This window comes from Stegostoma tigrinum, chromosome 7, assembly GCF_030684315.1.
Source record: "Stegostoma tigrinum isolate sSteTig4 chromosome 7, sSteTig4.hap1, whole genome shotgun sequence".
NCBI lineage: Eukaryota > Metazoa > Chordata > Chondrichthyes > Orectolobiformes > Stegostomatidae > Stegostoma > Stegostoma tigrinum.
Genome location: NC_081360.1, coordinates 97,090,537 through 97,107,441, shown reverse-complemented (window position 1 = coordinate 97,107,441; position 16,905 = coordinate 97,090,537). Strand labels below are relative to the sequence as shown.

At 42.4% G+C, this 16,905-nt stretch overlaps 1 protein-coding gene across 3 annotated transcripts in view; it reads right to left on the bottom strand.

The window, feature by feature from the left end:
• Positions 1-16,905, bottom strand: part of pdia5 (protein disulfide isomerase family A, member 5) — a 111,577-nt gene that overhangs the window by 86,659 nt on the left and 8,013 nt on the right. For all 3 annotated transcript variants that reach the window (XR_007247985.1, XM_048535117.1, XM_048535118.2), the window contains exons 2-4: positions 13,010-13,136; positions 9,046-9,133; positions 825-908 (exon numbers count right to left, since the gene is read on the bottom strand). Coding sequence is in view for 2 of the 3 variants with exons in the window: in XM_048535117.1 (XP_048391074.1) it covers positions 825-908; positions 9,046-9,133; positions 13,010-13,136 (299 nt within the window). In the remaining variant the exon portion in view is untranslated. The remainder of the gene's footprint in view (positions 1-824; positions 909-9,045; positions 9,134-13,009; positions 13,137-16,905) is intronic.

The following is a 16,905-nucleotide window of genomic DNA, read 5'->3' as shown; positions in this document are numbered from 1 at the left end:
TGTCTCCTGTTGCCTAGCCAGTTTTTTTTTATCCATCTAGCTAGCACATTTTGGACCCCATGTGACTTCACTTTCTCCATCAGCCTGCCATGGGGAACCTTATCAAACGCCCTACTGAAGTCCACGTATATGACATCTACAGCCTTTCCCTCATTAATCAACTTTGTCACGTCCTCTAAGAATTCTATTAAGTTGGTAAGACATGACCTTCCCTGCACAAAACCACGTTGCCTACCACTGATAAGCCCATTTTCTTCCAAATGGGAATAGATCCTATCCCTCAGTAGCTTCTCCAGTAGCTTCCTTACCACTGACGTCAGGCTCACCGGTCGATAATTACCAGGATTATCCTTGCTGCCCTTCTTAAACAAGGGGACAACATTAGCAAGTCTAATGTGAACGGTACTATATTGATGCAACATTTCTTTTTGAAAGCATTTTAAAGCTGCTACCAACCAAGAAGAACACTGATTTTTATACAAGGCAGTCAACAAAAGTTTTCCAAATTAAAACACAAACTACAGGCGCACAATAGCAGAACGTGCCAGAACGTAAACGCACTGTTCAGCTATACTGATAATGGGCAAGTGCCAAGCTGGGGTGATAGGAAACAAAAGGCAGGAAGGGCAACTGTAGCTCAGCAGCTGGTTTCAGAACAACACTTGTGGAAATCATACAGTAAGGCACCCATCTGCTGCTCTCAGTCAGAGGACGATCTGTGGTTTCAGCAGAAAACAACATGCAACAGTCACCAAAATTTCAATAAAAGTGGTCCTGCTAGAAGTACTAAACCTTGGCATTTAATGGATTTTTAGCCTGCTTACTTGTAATGCAACAACTCAACGCCATTTTTCTTTGAGGCTGGTTCCACTTTCATCTTCTTGCACAGCTTCCTGCTTTCAGTGTTCCTGTAAGATGATAGCAGCGTGACATGACTGTAAATGGGGAGACAGCCTCTGACTTTAGTCTGTATTGCACCTATACTTCAAATTCTTCCTTCGCAAAAAGCCACATTCTTATAGTGCAGGTTATCTGCCTAGCATCTTTATACAGTCAGCTGCAACAGGTTAAAATACTATCTGGGCTTAGTCCCTCTCAAGTTGTCAGTAGGTAGCATTCACAAGCTTCTTTGGCTGAAGGTGTTCCATTAGCGTGCCACCAAGACAATTATTATTTTGCTCCTGATCAAAGGCAGGAGTCGCAAGTGAGTAGCAGTGAAGCAGCACTTAGCCAATTTGTGGGAAAAAATTAGGACAAGGCTAACCAACATGCCATCTCTGGCATTCACCTCTGAAGGGCCCTTGAGGCACACTGGCCATGATCCCTACTTCTGAACCAGAAAGCATAGTTTCAGATGCCACCTGTTTCAGAAGTGTCATAACATGCCCGAGAAGACTGATTAAAATATCTGTAAAATGCAAAACAAAAGGGCTCTTCTGGCATACAGTGGTAGCGTTCTCTACCTCTGGGCAAAAAGATCCAGGTTCAAGAACCACCTGCCCTGAGAAAATTGATTAAAAACATTTAGGTGGGCTTGGGGAAGAGCAACAGTATCAGTATCACTGTGAGCCACAGCATTCAAGCTCAGCTGCTCTTCATTTGTATTAATGGTTGATTGAAAATAGCTATGAATGCAATTACAGCTTTCACCTGTTGTACACTGCATTGTTTTGTTAATTTCAAGTGGTACCGCACAAGCTCCTTTGATGGCAGTTTGCAAGTTCACTGACTTCAAACAAAATTGGATTGAAGCAGACTCATGTGGGGCACAAAAAAACACAGATCAGTTCAGCGAAATGGGCAGTTTTTGTGTTGTAAATTCAATGCAAACAGCAAAGGACAGGCAGCAATGACTTAAGCTTTTCTTTTAAAAACCAGGAGAAAACACAAAAGTAATAATCACAAAGATAGGAGGAACTGCAGAGGCTGGAGAATCTGAGATAACAAGGTGCAGGGCTGGATGAACACAGGACAAGCAACATTAGAGGAGCAGGAAAGCTACTGTTTCGGGCCAAGGCCGTTCTTCAGAAATGGGGGAGGGGAAGGGGGTTCTGAAATAAATGGGGAGGGGGGGGAGAGGCGGATAGAAGATGGATGAAGAAGATAGGTGGAGAGGAGACAGACAGATCAAAGAGGCGGGGATGGAGCTGGTAAAGGTGAGTGTAGGTGGGGACTTGGGGAGCAGATAGGTCAGGCGAGGGAAGACAGGCAGGTCAAGGGGGAAGGATGAGGCTAGTAGGTAGGAGATGGGGGGTGGGGCTAGAGGTGGGAGGAAGTGATAGGTGGGCTGGGGGTGGGGAGAAAGACAAGTTAGGGAGACAGGGACAAGGTGGGATAACAAGGTGTAGAGCTGGCTGAAATTGCAGGCCGAGCAGCAGAGAAGCAGGAAAGCTGACATTTCGGGCTCAGACCCTTCTTTGGTTTAGGCCTGAAACGTCAGCCTTCCTGCTCCTCTGATGCTGCTCGGCCTGCTGTGTTCATCCAGCTCTACACCTTGCTATCTCAGATTCTCCAGCATCTGCAGTACCTACTATCTTGGGGACAAGCTGCGCTGGTTTTGGGATGCGGTAGGGGAAGGGGAGATTTTGAAGCTTATGAAGTCCACATTGATACCATTGGGCTGCAGGGTTCCCAAGCAGAATATAAGGAGTTGTTCCTGCAACCTTTGGTGGCATTGTTGCGGCACTGCAGGAGGCCCAGGATGGACATGTCGTCTGAAGAATGGGAGGAGCAATTGAAATGGTTCACATTTGGGAGGTGGTGTTGTTGTTTAGTGAGAACCTAGCGTAGGTGTTCCACAAAGCGGTGACCAAGCCTCCGCTTGGTTTCTCCAACGTAGAGGCAGCCACAACAGGAACAGCAGATGCAGTATACCACATTAGATGATGTGCAGGTGAACATCTGCTTGATGTGGAAAGTCTTCTTGGGGCCTGGGATGGGGGTGAGTGGGGAGGTGTAGCACTTCCTGCAATTGCAGGGAAAAGTGCAAGGTGAGGTGGGACCGGAGGGGAGTACGGAGCGGACAAGGGAGTCACGGAGAGTGTGATCCCCCCGGAAAGCTGACAAGGGTGGGGAGGGAAAAATGTCTTGGGTGGTGGGGTCGGATTGCAGATGGCAGAAGTGTCGGAGAATGATGCTTTGGGTTTGGAGGTTGGTGGTGTGGTATGTGAGAATGAGAGGGATTCTCTTAGGGCGGTTATTGCAGGGACAGGGTGAGGGATGAGTTGCGGGAAATGCGGGAGACATGGTCAAGGGCATTCTCGACCAGTGACGGGGCAGAAGTTGCGGTCCTTAAAAAATAAGGACACCTGAGATGCTTGGTAGTGGAATGCGTCATCCTGGAAGCAGATGCGGCGGAGGCAAAGGAATTGGGAACAGGGGATGGCATTTTTGCAGGAAGGTGGTGTGAGGTGGTGTATTCTAGGTAGCTGTGGGAGTCTGTGGGCTTGGAATAGATATCGATTTCCGGGTGGTTGCCAGAGATGGAAACAGAGAGATCCAGAAAGGAGAGAGGGGTGTCAGAGATGGTCCAGGTGAACTTAAGGTTGGGGTGGAAAGTGTTGGTGAAGTGGATGAACTGTTTGAGCTCGTGGGAGCATGAAGCAGAAATGATACAGTCACCAATGTAACGAAGGAAGAGGTGGGGTTTAGGGCCAGTATAGGAAAGGAACAGGGATTGTTCCACATAACCTACAAAGAGGCAGGCATAGCTTGGGCCCATGCGGGTACTTTTGGCCACCCCATTTGTCTGTAGGAAGTGGGAGGAATTGAAAGAGAAGTTGTTGAGGGTGAAGACAAGTTCAGCTAAGTGGATGAGGGTGTCAGTGGAGGTGGATTCTTTGGGCCTGCAGGACAGGAAGAGCCTTTAGGCCATCTGAATGGGGAAATGCAGGTGTATAGAGACTGGATGTCCACGGTGGAAATGAGGTGTTGGGGAGCAGGGAATTGGAAGTTTTGGAGGAGGTGGAAGGCGTGGGTGGTGACATGGACATAGGCAGGGAGTTTCTGGGCCAAGGGGGAGAAAATGGAGTTGAGATAGGTGGAGATAAGTTCGGTGGAGCAGGAGCAGGTGGAGACAATGGGTCAACCAGGGCAGTCAGGTTTGTGGATTTTGGGAAGATTTGTCAATCTTAACAGAAAGATAGCTACTTAACTGGACAAGTAAATACACTGCGTTAAGGAGGAAGGTAGGAATTTAGGGGAAAATACTGGACAGTTGCCATGGCTAACATTCTCAGAAGTTTGATGAGCTGAGGGGCAATAAGCACCCTGTCCGAAGATATGCAGAGTCATACAGAATGCAAAACTAAATCCATGTTCACTGCTGAGTTAGTCAGCTTGGGCCGGAATGACATCAGAAGAGATTTTCTTTATTTGATCTAAGGATATGGGTATCACCATTAAGGCCAGCATTTGTCGCCCATCTCAAACCATCCTGGAGAAGGTGACAGCAAAAAATTTTCATGAAATGCTGCAGTCTGTGTGATGTAGGCACATCGACAGTACAGTTAGGGAGGAATTTCGAGGATTTAGACCCAGTGTCACTGAAGGAACAGTGATAACAGTTGCAAGTTGGGATGGCCTGTGGCTTCCAGGAGAGCTTTCAGGCAGTGATGTTCTTTTAATCTGCTGTCTTTGCCATTCTAGGTGGTAGTTTAGGGGAGGTGATGGCTTTGTGGTATTATCGCTGGATTGTTAATCCAAAGACCAAAATCCATTATTCTGGGGACCTGGTTTAAATCCCGCTACGGCAGATGGTGGAATTTGAATTCAATAAAATATCTGGAATTAAGAGTCTAATGATGACTATGAATCCATTGCTGATTGTTGGAAAAACCCATCTGGCTCACTAGTGTCCTTTGAGGAAGAGAACTGCTACCCTTACCCGGTGTGGCCTACAGGTGACTCCAGACCCACAGCAATGTTGTTGACTCTGAACTGCCCTCTGGACAATTAGGGATGGGCAATGAAGACTGCCTAGCCAGCAATGCCCTCATTCTATTAATGAAAAAAAAGTTGCAAGTTTGGAAGGTGCTGTTGAAAGAGCACACGTGGTGAGTTACTGGAGTGCATCTTGAAGACCGTGCACTGTCCTTTGCTGCTGACGGGAATGAACGTTCAAAGTGGGCATGGGCTGCCGATCAACCAGGCTGTTTTGTCCCGCATGGTCTTAAGCTTCTTGATTTTTGAAGGAACTATACTCATTCAGCGAAATGGATGATCCTAACTTGTGCCGTGCAGCTGATGGGCAGGCATTTGGGAGACTAGAAAGAATTGCTCACCTCAGAATTCATAACCTATGACCAAATTTTCTAGTCATATATGGGTGAGCTAATTCAATTTCTGGTCAAAGATAACCCCTCATCGGACATAGATGTGGGAGGGCGGGGGTTGGCAGTAGTAATACAATGTAATAGCAAGGAATGATGGATTGATTCTCTCTTGTTGGGGATAGTCATCACTATGGCATTTGTGTGCCACTTGTCAGTTCAAGCCTGAGTTGTGCCCAAGTTTTGCTGCATGTTGTTTCAGTAATTGAGGAGCAGTAATATTGTGGAAACTTGCCCCCTTCTGATCTTAGATAGAAGGAAGGTCATTGATAAAGAACTGAAAATGGTGTCACCTAGAACACTATCCTAAGGTAGTCCTGCAGTGATGTCCTGGGAATGGGAATGATTGACCTGCAACAACCTAGATTTCTTGGGTCTCACTGCAAATGGTGGAGGTACCCACACAATTTCCATTGACTCCAGTTTTGCCGTGGCTCCTTCACAACGTACTTGGTCAAATACTCTCAACGTAAAGAGCAATTATTCTCACCTCATTCCTTTAGTTGAACTCTTTGATCCATGTTTGGACCAAGATTGTCATGAGGCCTGAAGCCAAACGATGCTGGTAGAAGTCAAACTAACAGTGAGTCGACAGTTATCACTGAATATCTTCGACGCATCTCGCCCAAAGGGGATGGGATGAATTGGTAGTTGACAATCCAGATCACGGTGTACTGGCCTCTCTAGCCATGTCCACCATGCTGAAATATTCTGCTGACATTCACCCACAAAATATACACATTTCTTGGTCAATATTTTAATGACTTTGGTCTACTAAACAAAAGAACTAATTTGCATGACAAAATAAATACCATTCCATGCTGCACTACTCAAGGAAACAAATTAATTCTGTACAAGTTTAAAATGTAACTACTGTACACAATCATCCTCACACCATCTTCAAATCTGTATGGAATCTTTACTGTGATGCATTTCCACTGACAATGATATCTCCCTTAACTTGTCAGTAATCAGTGAATCTGGTGTGTTAATGCTGGCTGATTATCTGACCACCAGAATGTGGACAGTGGGCAGAGGGTGTGGGGGAATGTCATCAGAACTTTATTCAAACTTTGCTCCAGCCAGTGTACACATATGTACTTCCAGAACAGGGATTATTGATCAGAAGCAGAGACCAGAATTCCTACCCACTGCCCCTCCACATCCACCTCCTTAACACACACACCAAGTATAGAATTGTTCTGGGCTAAGGTCAGCAAACTCAGGTGAGCCCTCAGCTCCACGTGGTTCAGGTACTTGCCAAGTAGCTGATAAAAATACCAGCTTAATTTCAGCAAAGCGTTAGATATTTTTGCCTTTTGATCAGGATCAAAATTGGCTTTCTAGTTACTCTGATGAAAGGTCATTGACACGGAATGTTAACCCTGTTTCTGACTTCTCAGATGCTGCTGGAACTGATGAGTATTTCCAGCATTTTCTGCTTTTATTTCAGATTTGCAGCATCCACACTGATTCACTTGTGTTTGAGCTTCCCTGATTATTCTATTAGAAGCTAAATAATAAATGGAGCACAGAAAAAGATTTATAAAACGTGTGCGAATGCATGTCATTGTTATCACTCAACATGCTATTGTAACTCATCAATCAAAATCAAATCGCTAGTCGGACACAATGATTATGCCTTACAAAACTTAATAGAGAAACTCCAGTCAAATTGATCACTGAAAATCAGAAATGGAATAGAAAAAGCAAAAAGAGCCATGAGTTCAAATAGTCAAAAATTTCTCAAGTCCGGAAGTTTTTCTCACAAGGAACAAAGGATGCTATGAAGACAAATACCATTTAAAATACATTAGATGCTGTGGTGGGAGTGGTGCAGGTTGGAGCAGGTGGGTAGAGGATTTGGATGGGTTTTATGACTATTCATCTTGTGATCCAATGCACAGTGAATCAGGTAAATTCTAAACTGTGTAACTCTTTATCTGTCTCATTTTTCTCTTGCTGTAATTTAGACTTGTAAAATCTAAGCTCAACATCACACACCCACAACTTTCTGATTTATCTCACCTTCTCTCCCACTCTCCCAATCGTGTTAATATTCAGCAAGATTAGCCTTGTACCTTCAGCTAAAGTTGTTAGTGATAAAACAAATCTAGTACATAGACTAAAGGTTCGTGACTTGTGTCACAGCAAGCAAAGCACTGACCTCCATGTATCTTCAAAACGTAATCAGAAAACAACAGCATCCATTTTTCGCTGACTTCGGGCCAAGATAACAACTTAAAAGTTTGCCATAAACTCATTGGAACTTAAGACAGTATAGACAGGGATGCACTCTTTCAAAGAACCGGAACAATGGGCCAAATGACGTTCTGTCATACAAGCTGCTTGAAGTCAATGACAATTAAGTTACTTTTTCCCAAAGTTTGGAGAATCTTGATTTCCATATGATTGCGATAAAGATAGCTTTTCAATAACAAAGAAAAAGACACCCAATTAGTTGTCCTCCTCCACTCTTTCCCCTCAATATTGCACACCTTTCAGATATACCTCCAATTCCTTTCTGCAAGTTACTAAATTTGCTCAATCCATCCTTCTAGGTAGTGTATTCCAGATTCTAATCTCACCCCCTCTCTGGTTCTTTTGCTCATTATCTTCCATTTGCACACTCCAGTTACCTACCTGTGTGTGGGAACAATATCTTCCAATTTAATCTGTCACCCTCACCTCTCATCTTTCCTTGTGGTATTTGTACTTTTATTTTTGGTTATGGGTTGTAATGAAGAGGCATCTCTTGAAATTTCAGGCAGTATATTGTTCCCATGGATGCAGCAAGACTCAAGAGAAGCTAGTATATTCCAATTTACAAAATTCAGTTATTTGAATTCACTGTTGGTCAGTCAAGCTAGGATGCAAGCATAGCTCAGGATGCATCTTCAGAAATATACATCAAAGCCAGGACTGTGGATCAGCAGCAAGGCCAACAGAAAGATTTTGGGCATGGAAGTAGGGACGTCATGATAACCCAAAGAAAATCCCAGTTTGGTTAACAGAATTAAATGCTGTGGATGGAGGTGTAAGATTAGCTTGCTAGTGATCTGATCAGGACATTTTTAAGATGTCAAAAGGATTCAATAGGGAAGGTATGGAGAACCTCTTTCCCCCAAAGGATGAGGAGATAAACTGCTTGGAGCGTTTTGCTAGGTTACAGGTCATACTAAAACACCACTTGACATAATCTTCAAATCAGGCAGGGCCATTTATGACAGGAATCTGAAAGCATTCTCCACACAAAGAACAAAGAGGAGGAAATCTGAAAGTATACTCCCCCACTAAAGGGCCAACTGAAACTTTTGGGATGGAAAATAATAGATATTTGTTGGGTGAAGGTATGAGAGATTATGGAGCTAAGGCAGGTAAATGGAGCAACAGCACAGTCCTGATTTAATTTGAATGACTGAACAGACTGAAGAGGCTGACGGTCAATTCCTATTCCAATGTTCTGAACAAATGAGTACACACAGTTGGCCAAAACATTTCAAGTGCATTGGGACAGAAAAAAAAAGGAGGTCTGAAAACTGGTTAAGATGCTTGCCCACAACTTCAAAACTGTGAGGAAATCCAAAAGAGGATAAATAATTAGAAATGGTTAGTGGCATGAGAATGAGAGAAGCGGGGTTCAATCAAAAAGATTTCTGGTAGCATGCCAATTATCAAATTCTCAATCACTGCTGTTAAAAGAGAAACAACTTACCCACAATCTACCCAGGCAATGGTGCCCTGCCCTTTCACTGCCTCTGCCACGTCAGAGAGCAGTTTAAGTGGTCGCTCAGCCGTGGCAGCTATCACATAGTAAGAAAGCAAACATGGGTGTTACTGAACATTGTTTGTCACCATTGCATTGCTCAGCTAGCTGTAACAAAGATTTGAGCTCCATCAATAGGTTACCAAAGTACATTGAGATAATGAACAACTCCTTCAATAACACTGCAGTCACCATATAATCAGCACATAGGAGATATACACACTGCCAAAAGCTGGTGGAATCAGCCAAACATACCTGCACCACCATAGTCTGAAAACAGTTGAACATTGCACTGCACTGTGTGGAAAAGGGAATAGAGGAACTGACAAGAAAGAATAATTCTTGGGCCAAAATCAGGCATCTTCTGAACAGCAATATTGGAAATTGGGGAGCAAGCAACACTGTTTGGAAAGGTCAACACAGCAGAATGTACATGACAAATTTGAAGAAATGTTAGGAGCTTCCAAACTCTTAATGATCTTAAGAAATTAAAAAGGTAGTCACAACTGAGTTATAAGGCCAAGATATCATTGCTAGAGTTAGTAAATCTCAGCTGGGGGAGAAAAAGTAATGAACACGAACTAGCTACAGCAACTTTAGAGAGGGGAAGATAACAGAAGGTTCAAACTGAGTGCCAAAGCAGAATAAGTAACTAGACTAGGTCTCCTGCTTATTAACAATTCACTGGTGACCACCAAATGTGCAATGGTGAATGGGGCAGAGGGAATATAAAATGTTAATTGTTTCCACTCAGATGGCCCCCTTATGGTCAAATTACTCACTGCTGACTGACTATCTTGGTCTTCTCATGGAGAATTTTGAAATGCTAAAGGACAAACACTCTCCTCTGCATCACCTTGCAAGTTTGAGGAACAGTGGCTGTATTTTAAAAAAACACAGTAACTAACCATGAAGCTGTAGGAATGTTGTGAAATGCCACTTTCCATTTAATTTCTTTTTATAATGCAATGCAATTTCACAGCAGTCAAACCTCTTCACACACCTGGTTTAACAATTTTATCTTTTCAGTATTTGTGCAAGTAGTTTCTAAGTAAGAGCACGAAGTGACTCACATCATGCTTGGGTTATAATTAGAGTGCTTCTATAGCTGGAAGGCATATTAGCTCAAAATTTGCCATGAAGAGTACTGTTTAAATTTATTCTTCGGATGTAAGAATTCACTGGCAAGACTCTCAAATATTTCCCATCCATAGGTGCCCTGAAACAATGGTGGTGATTCTGTTCAGTCTGCCGTACTTTTGCCTGGTAGAGTTTTCTTACCTGAATGATGTTAGTGAGCCAGTTGGATTTCTACAAATAATCCGAAAGCTTCATGCCATTGCCATTGATTTTGTGTTCTAAAGTTAAGTATCCACAAAGGAAACAATTTCGGTCAAGAACATGCACTGCTTGCACAGCTTTACAAGCTAAGGGACTGCATGATCAAAAGAATCTAACTGTTGATTAAAATACAGTACACTGTGTGGAGAGGGGGGATATAGGCAAGACAAAATGTGGTGCGAAATATTCATTTTTTATAAAGACCAGCTGCAGTTCTTGCATTGTCTATCCAAATCTGAGTTTTGATTGAGTAAATTTTGAGTATCACAATGTTGATTGTTACACACTGTCACTGCGGCAGAGAGATCACCTTGAAGTAACAATTTAACTTATTGACTCTGACATTTTTTTAAAAAGGTACTGTAACTGGACAACACACTTTGCAGGTTAATATTGGAAATTTGAAGCTTGTCATTTTTTGGAGATGCATCTTTCAAAATTTAATTTTGAAATTTGACCAGCCACAATTAAAGACAGTGCCTTTGCATTTGCTGGAATGTCATCCACTTGAGATATTTTTTAGTCTTCGCTTAATTTTCATTTTGGTCTTTAAGCTGATACCATTCCCATTTCTTCCTCAAAATAACTTTGGACCAAAGGCAACTGATCTCGAACAATCTTCAGTTCAACCCGGGATTCTTTTGGATATTACAGCTATGGACGGGCTTTCAATTACCATGTCTAACAAAAGAAGGGACATATCACTTGTGAACACCCAAAAGTAGCCCAAACTTAATACACAATGACAATACATTGGATGAGGCAAATTATTTGGAGGTACTTTTAATGCTGCAAATGGTGCCCAAGTGCTTCACAACATCATTAACAAACCAAAATTGATACTGAGCCAAGTTAGGATATATTAGGGCAGAAAACAGAAAGCTTGGTCAGAGATTTTAAACAGCATTATGAAACAGTAAAGAGGAGTAAAGAAGGGAAAGGTTAAGGCCACTTCAGAAAGCAGGAGAAATTCTGTTGGAAATTGGAATCCTTTTAAAACTAGGTTTTTTACTAAAATTTCTTGAGCAACTGTTGCTATAGAAATTACCTGTTTATATCTGGAGAAGTCAAATTCCAACTAACAATGACAAAAGGGAGGTGACAATAATGGCTGAGGCCCTGTTGCTCCATTAGCTGGCCTCAATTAATTTTCAATGCAGTTTTTAACAAAATAAAAATTTTGTACCCACAATGAACCTTCAGATAAAGGTGAACAAGGGGACAACAGTCATTCTGTTATTGCAAGTAGTCCCATGCTCATTTGCTAAAAAGATCCATACAAATGATTGATACAGCAAAGATTCCCAATCCCAAAAATACAGTATGTCAGATGTTCAGAATCAGAATTCAGTCTTGGCGGCAGGCAGTCCTCTTCAGAGAGCTGTCTTCTTTAGATGGAAGATGGACCAGTAGAGATCCAGGGAGAGCTCATGGAAGAGTTCTCTAACACTTAGGTTAGGGAATAGGATGCTGCCTTTACAGCATTAATGAGATTGGTGCACACTGTACCAACTTACTGCTCATTCTCTGGTTCCAGTGAACCATTCTTAATTCCCATCAGTTGTACGCTTTTTGTCTAATTAATTAATCGATTGGATCTAAACTGCTGCTTAAGTTTAATAAACTACCTGACAATTCCTTACAAATGACTGACTGCCTACCTAGATTAGGTAAATGTGGTCACGAACCTCTTAAACGTAACAATCAGTCACTTTGATACAGAACTGAATTCACAGTGGGCCAGCCTGGGCGTTAAGGATCGCAGGTTTCCTTCCAAGACGGCACAACAGCTTAACGGTGGACTGGCTGAAATCAAAGAGGTTCAAGAGGCCACAGGGGGAGTGCAGATATCTCAGAGATTTGTAGAGTTAGAGGAGGTTACAGAGATAGAGAAATGTAAAGTCCTGAAGGATTCGAAAAAAAGGACAAGTACTTCTAAAATTGAGCTGTTACTTGACCGGGTGCCAATGCAAGTTAGTAAGTACAGGAGTGATGGATTAATAAGGCTTTCTGCAATTTCACAGCTTTATGTTATCTTGAGGTACGAAACCAGCCAGGGCTGCCTTGTATTTGTCACCTCTGGACTGTTCAATGATTGAGCACTTCCGTTGCATACAGGGTGAGCCAGAGGCACAGATGGGTGATGTTATAAAGATAGAATTAGCTAAATTTAATAGACAAGTGGCCAGATGCTCTTGTCAAGATCAAATACAAATGACAATGCAAACAGCCCTGCTCAGCCTCAAACACTCGTGAGGGTAACAAGCCCATTGATAGGCTATGGAATTTGCAGCAGTATCGAAGGCAATGGATTTGGTCTTCACTATCTTGGCTGAAGAAAGCTTATGCTTATCTACTGTTGGACGATGGAAAGAGCTGTCTAAAACAGAGAGACAGAGAAAGTCGATAATGAGGCAGCAGCAACTTACCGGACTTGATTTTGTATTATATTGCCCATTTGATACGAGCGGAATGCAGCTTCTAGACAGGTGAATCGGAGGGGCAGCTTACACTGAATGGTTTACATGGTAAACACACTACGCTATCAGACTAAGACGCAGAATCTGCTCACCTGATTTGGAGTATAGCACCAGTACATTATTTCTTGTCCGCATGAGTTTCTTTAGTTCTTTTTGATCATCGACTTTCTCAATCAGTGGAGACATTTTTGCTGCCATGAGAGATGAGGATAACACCGCCTTGGGGAGGAAAACAGGTAAATCAGGCAGCTAAATACAAATGTCCTCTAAAAGGATAATGCCTGCAACGCTTCCATTGATTTCCCATAAGGTCTGCAAATCTGCTGACAGGATTTGAACACTATGATTTCACATGACTTGGCTGTTTTTGTTCAATACTGTGAATCCTAGCAAAAGGGCTAGAGTTCCACAGAGAAAAACTGTTCAACAGCAGTCAAGAACATCTCTTACTAATCAGGATTCATAGTGGCTATGCAAAGTTGACTCGTCTTTAAAAGTTAAACTGTGACAATTAGCCTCTGGGGATTTTTAAACACTAGGTAGTTGGTTCTGGTTCACTGTTAATGGTCACAGATCTTGCAACAACAACCTACATTTCCAAAACATCTTCACCATAATAAAACATGGATTTGGTCTTCACTGACTTAGCTGAAGAAAGCTTATGCTTATCTACTGTTGGACGTTGGAATGAGCTGTCTAAAACAGAGACAGAGAAAGTCGATAATGAGGTGGCAGCAACTTACTGGACTTGATTTTGTATTATATTGCCCATTTGATAAGAATTTGATACATAATTGGAGCAACAACAAAGTCTGATTCCAAGCCACATAAAGTAGCGTTGTGGCAGCTAGCTGAAAGCTTGGGCAAAGAGACTAGATCTCACGAATATTTTAAAGGAGGAAATGGGTCGGGAGGGGTTTCCAGAATTTGGGGCCTAAGAATGTGAAGTTACAGCTTCCAGGGCCAAAGTGATTACAATCAGTCACACCTATGCATCTAGAATTGGAATGCAAAGAGTTTTGCAAATGGTTGCAGCGAATTTGATAACACATGATCAGAATTTGAAAAGTGAAGTGGAGCCAGACTAGGAGATGAGTAAGCACAGGGACGATGGGTGAAAGAATCTGCGCACAAGTTAGAATATGAGCAGACTTCTGCAAAGTAGGAAATAGCAGATTGGCTAGAACTGCTTAGAATACTCAAATGTTGATGTAACAAAGGAGTGGATAAGGGTTTCACAGCAAATGAGCTGAGGGACAAGCAGACTCAAGCAAGGTAACTGATGGAAAATTCAGCAGCCTTGGCACCTCCATTCAAACCAGAGAACATCTTTACCTTTCCATTAGCTGGACAAATGATACCAAGTTCCAGAGTTGGAACCAGGAGAATCCTAGCCACTGTACTTCATGATTGACTAGTCTTCTGTTCACTGATGAATATACAAGGCAGACCAATACTCAGTCAACAGAATGAGTGGCACCTGACAAGCACTATTTCTTTTACTCAAATTGCCAAGACAAGAAAAATATTTCTCTTGCATTAACACAAACAAAGATCATATCTTTGGAATGGGGTTGCTCATTTCTTGAGATGCCAGAGTCACTAATTTGGTTCCGTTTTTCTGAAGGATTCAGACCATCTGCTGGTTTACAGAAAACGCAGTAGTAGTCAAATTTTTTAATGTCTTCCAAAAATATACTTATACAGAATACTGATAATTTCATTCGGTATGTCATCCTGAACAACTTGTCAATTATCCAAGATGCTAGTCTAGTCTAAAGTACCTTTGATAGCTAGGAAAAGGTTTCAATACATTGTTCAGCTTGTACAGCCTGCACTGAACAATCTGAAGTGACTCATCTGCATCAACTGCTGTGAATGATCCATGAGAAGAAGTCTTTCAATAACAATTAAACCTTGTGGAGCAAATCTATTCCAAAGTATATCTTGTCCTGAAGCGTCGAAAATAGAAACTTTGACTTACATTCCAAGTGGCAGGCAGAAATGCAAGCTGTAATGTAAACTGACTTTGAAAGTGCCACGCAAGAAGGAAACCCATAAATGTATTAATACTAGATTACTTAAGTTTCAGTACCATACATAGTGAAGTGTCCCAATCAGAAACTCAAGCTGATTTCTTGCCTTAGAGTATTGAAGCAGATTGTTCCACTTGTACTGCAAGCAGTTTAGATCATCCAGCACAGATCAGTGATTAAACCTGGGAGCTCCTTTCACCCTAAATAGATGAACTATAAAGGATGTATCATTGATAATGGGAACTGCAGATGCTGAAGAATCCAAGATCACAAAGTGTGGCCTAGGCCCGAAACGTCAGCTTTTGTGCTCGAGGTGCTGCTTGGCCTGTGTTCATCCAGCTCCACACTTTGTTATCTTGAACTATAAAGGACACAGTTCTCACTTTCAAGGCAGTATGGAGGGGGTGCTGCACTGCTTTAGATGTTCTGCTGAGATGAGATAAGATTCATATGCAACTCAGGTAGAGGTCTTTGCTATTTGAAGAACATAAAATTCAATCGATAGTCTGCCCAAGATTCAGATCTCAGCCACCATGCATGCAGTTCATTTTGTTGCTGCAGTTTGCCTGCACAACTGCAATGATGGCTTTTCAAAACATTGATTAAGCATTTGGGAATATCCTAAAAGCAGGAAAGGCACCATAAATACAAGTTTTCTTTCTTTCGTAGCTGAAATAACGCTACCTTCTCCAGCAATGCTGTCCATTACAGATGCCAGTCTTGAGCCAATTTGATTCATTCCACTCAATATCAAGAGACAATTGGAGGTTCAGAGGCTCCAGAAACCACAAAGACTGTGGACACTGACGATATTCTGAGAGTAGTCCTTAAGAACTGTGCTCCAGAACTTGCTGCACATCTGTTAAAGCTGTTTTAGAACAGCTACAATGCTGGTAACTACCCAATGCTCAAAATTGCACACAAAAAACATGACAAATCCAACTCGGCCTATTACCGCCCCAGTTGAGTGTTGATATGTAATAAAGTGGTGGAAGCCATCATGAACAGTGTTATCAAACAGTACTTCACAGTAATAACTGCTCACTGATGTTCATTTGGGCTCTGTCCTGATTTTGTTACAGCCTCAGTTCAAACACAGGCAAAAGAGTTGAATACAAGAGAGTGAGATGAGAGCAACTATCCCGAACATCAAGACCACATCTGACATCAAGGATCACTAGTGAAACTGGAGCCAATAGGAACTAGGGAACAAAATTTGCTGGTTAGAATCACACGTGGCACAAAGGAAGATGGTTGTGGTAGTTGGCAGTCAGTCATCTCTCTCCAGAACATCCCTGCAGGAGTCCCTAAGAGGAGGTTGCTTAGAGGTTCTAAGCAACCTGTTCAAATGTTATGGCACACTTCTGAAACAAGTTGGACTGGAGCCTGAACCTTTGAGATCAGAGATAGAGATAGCCTCAGTATGACCTGGACAATGTCCAAGCCCGGGCTGACAAGTGCAAGTGACATTTGCACTAAATGCAACAAGACAGAATCTAACTATTGCCCCATGTCATTCAATGATATTATCATTACTGAATCCACCACCAACAACATCCTGGATGTACCACTGACCAGAAACTGAACCATATAACATGTGGCGAGAAAAGCAGGTCACAAGGTAGGAACCTTGCAGTGAGTAACTCAATTCCTGACTGCCCAAAACCTATTCACCATCTACAAGGCACAGATCAGATGTGTGATGGAATATTCCCTATTTGCCTAGAATGAGTGCAGTTCTAAAGACACTCAAGAAAGTAGCCATCATCCAGGAAAAAACAGCCCACTGAACAGCACCACACCCTCCACCACTAATGCACGGAAATGAGTAACCATTTACGAGATGCACAGCAGAAATTCAGGATTCTTACAATAGCACCTACCAAATCCAAACCACTTCCATCCAGAGGACAAGTGCAGCAGATGCAATGTGTACGCCACTATCTGCAATT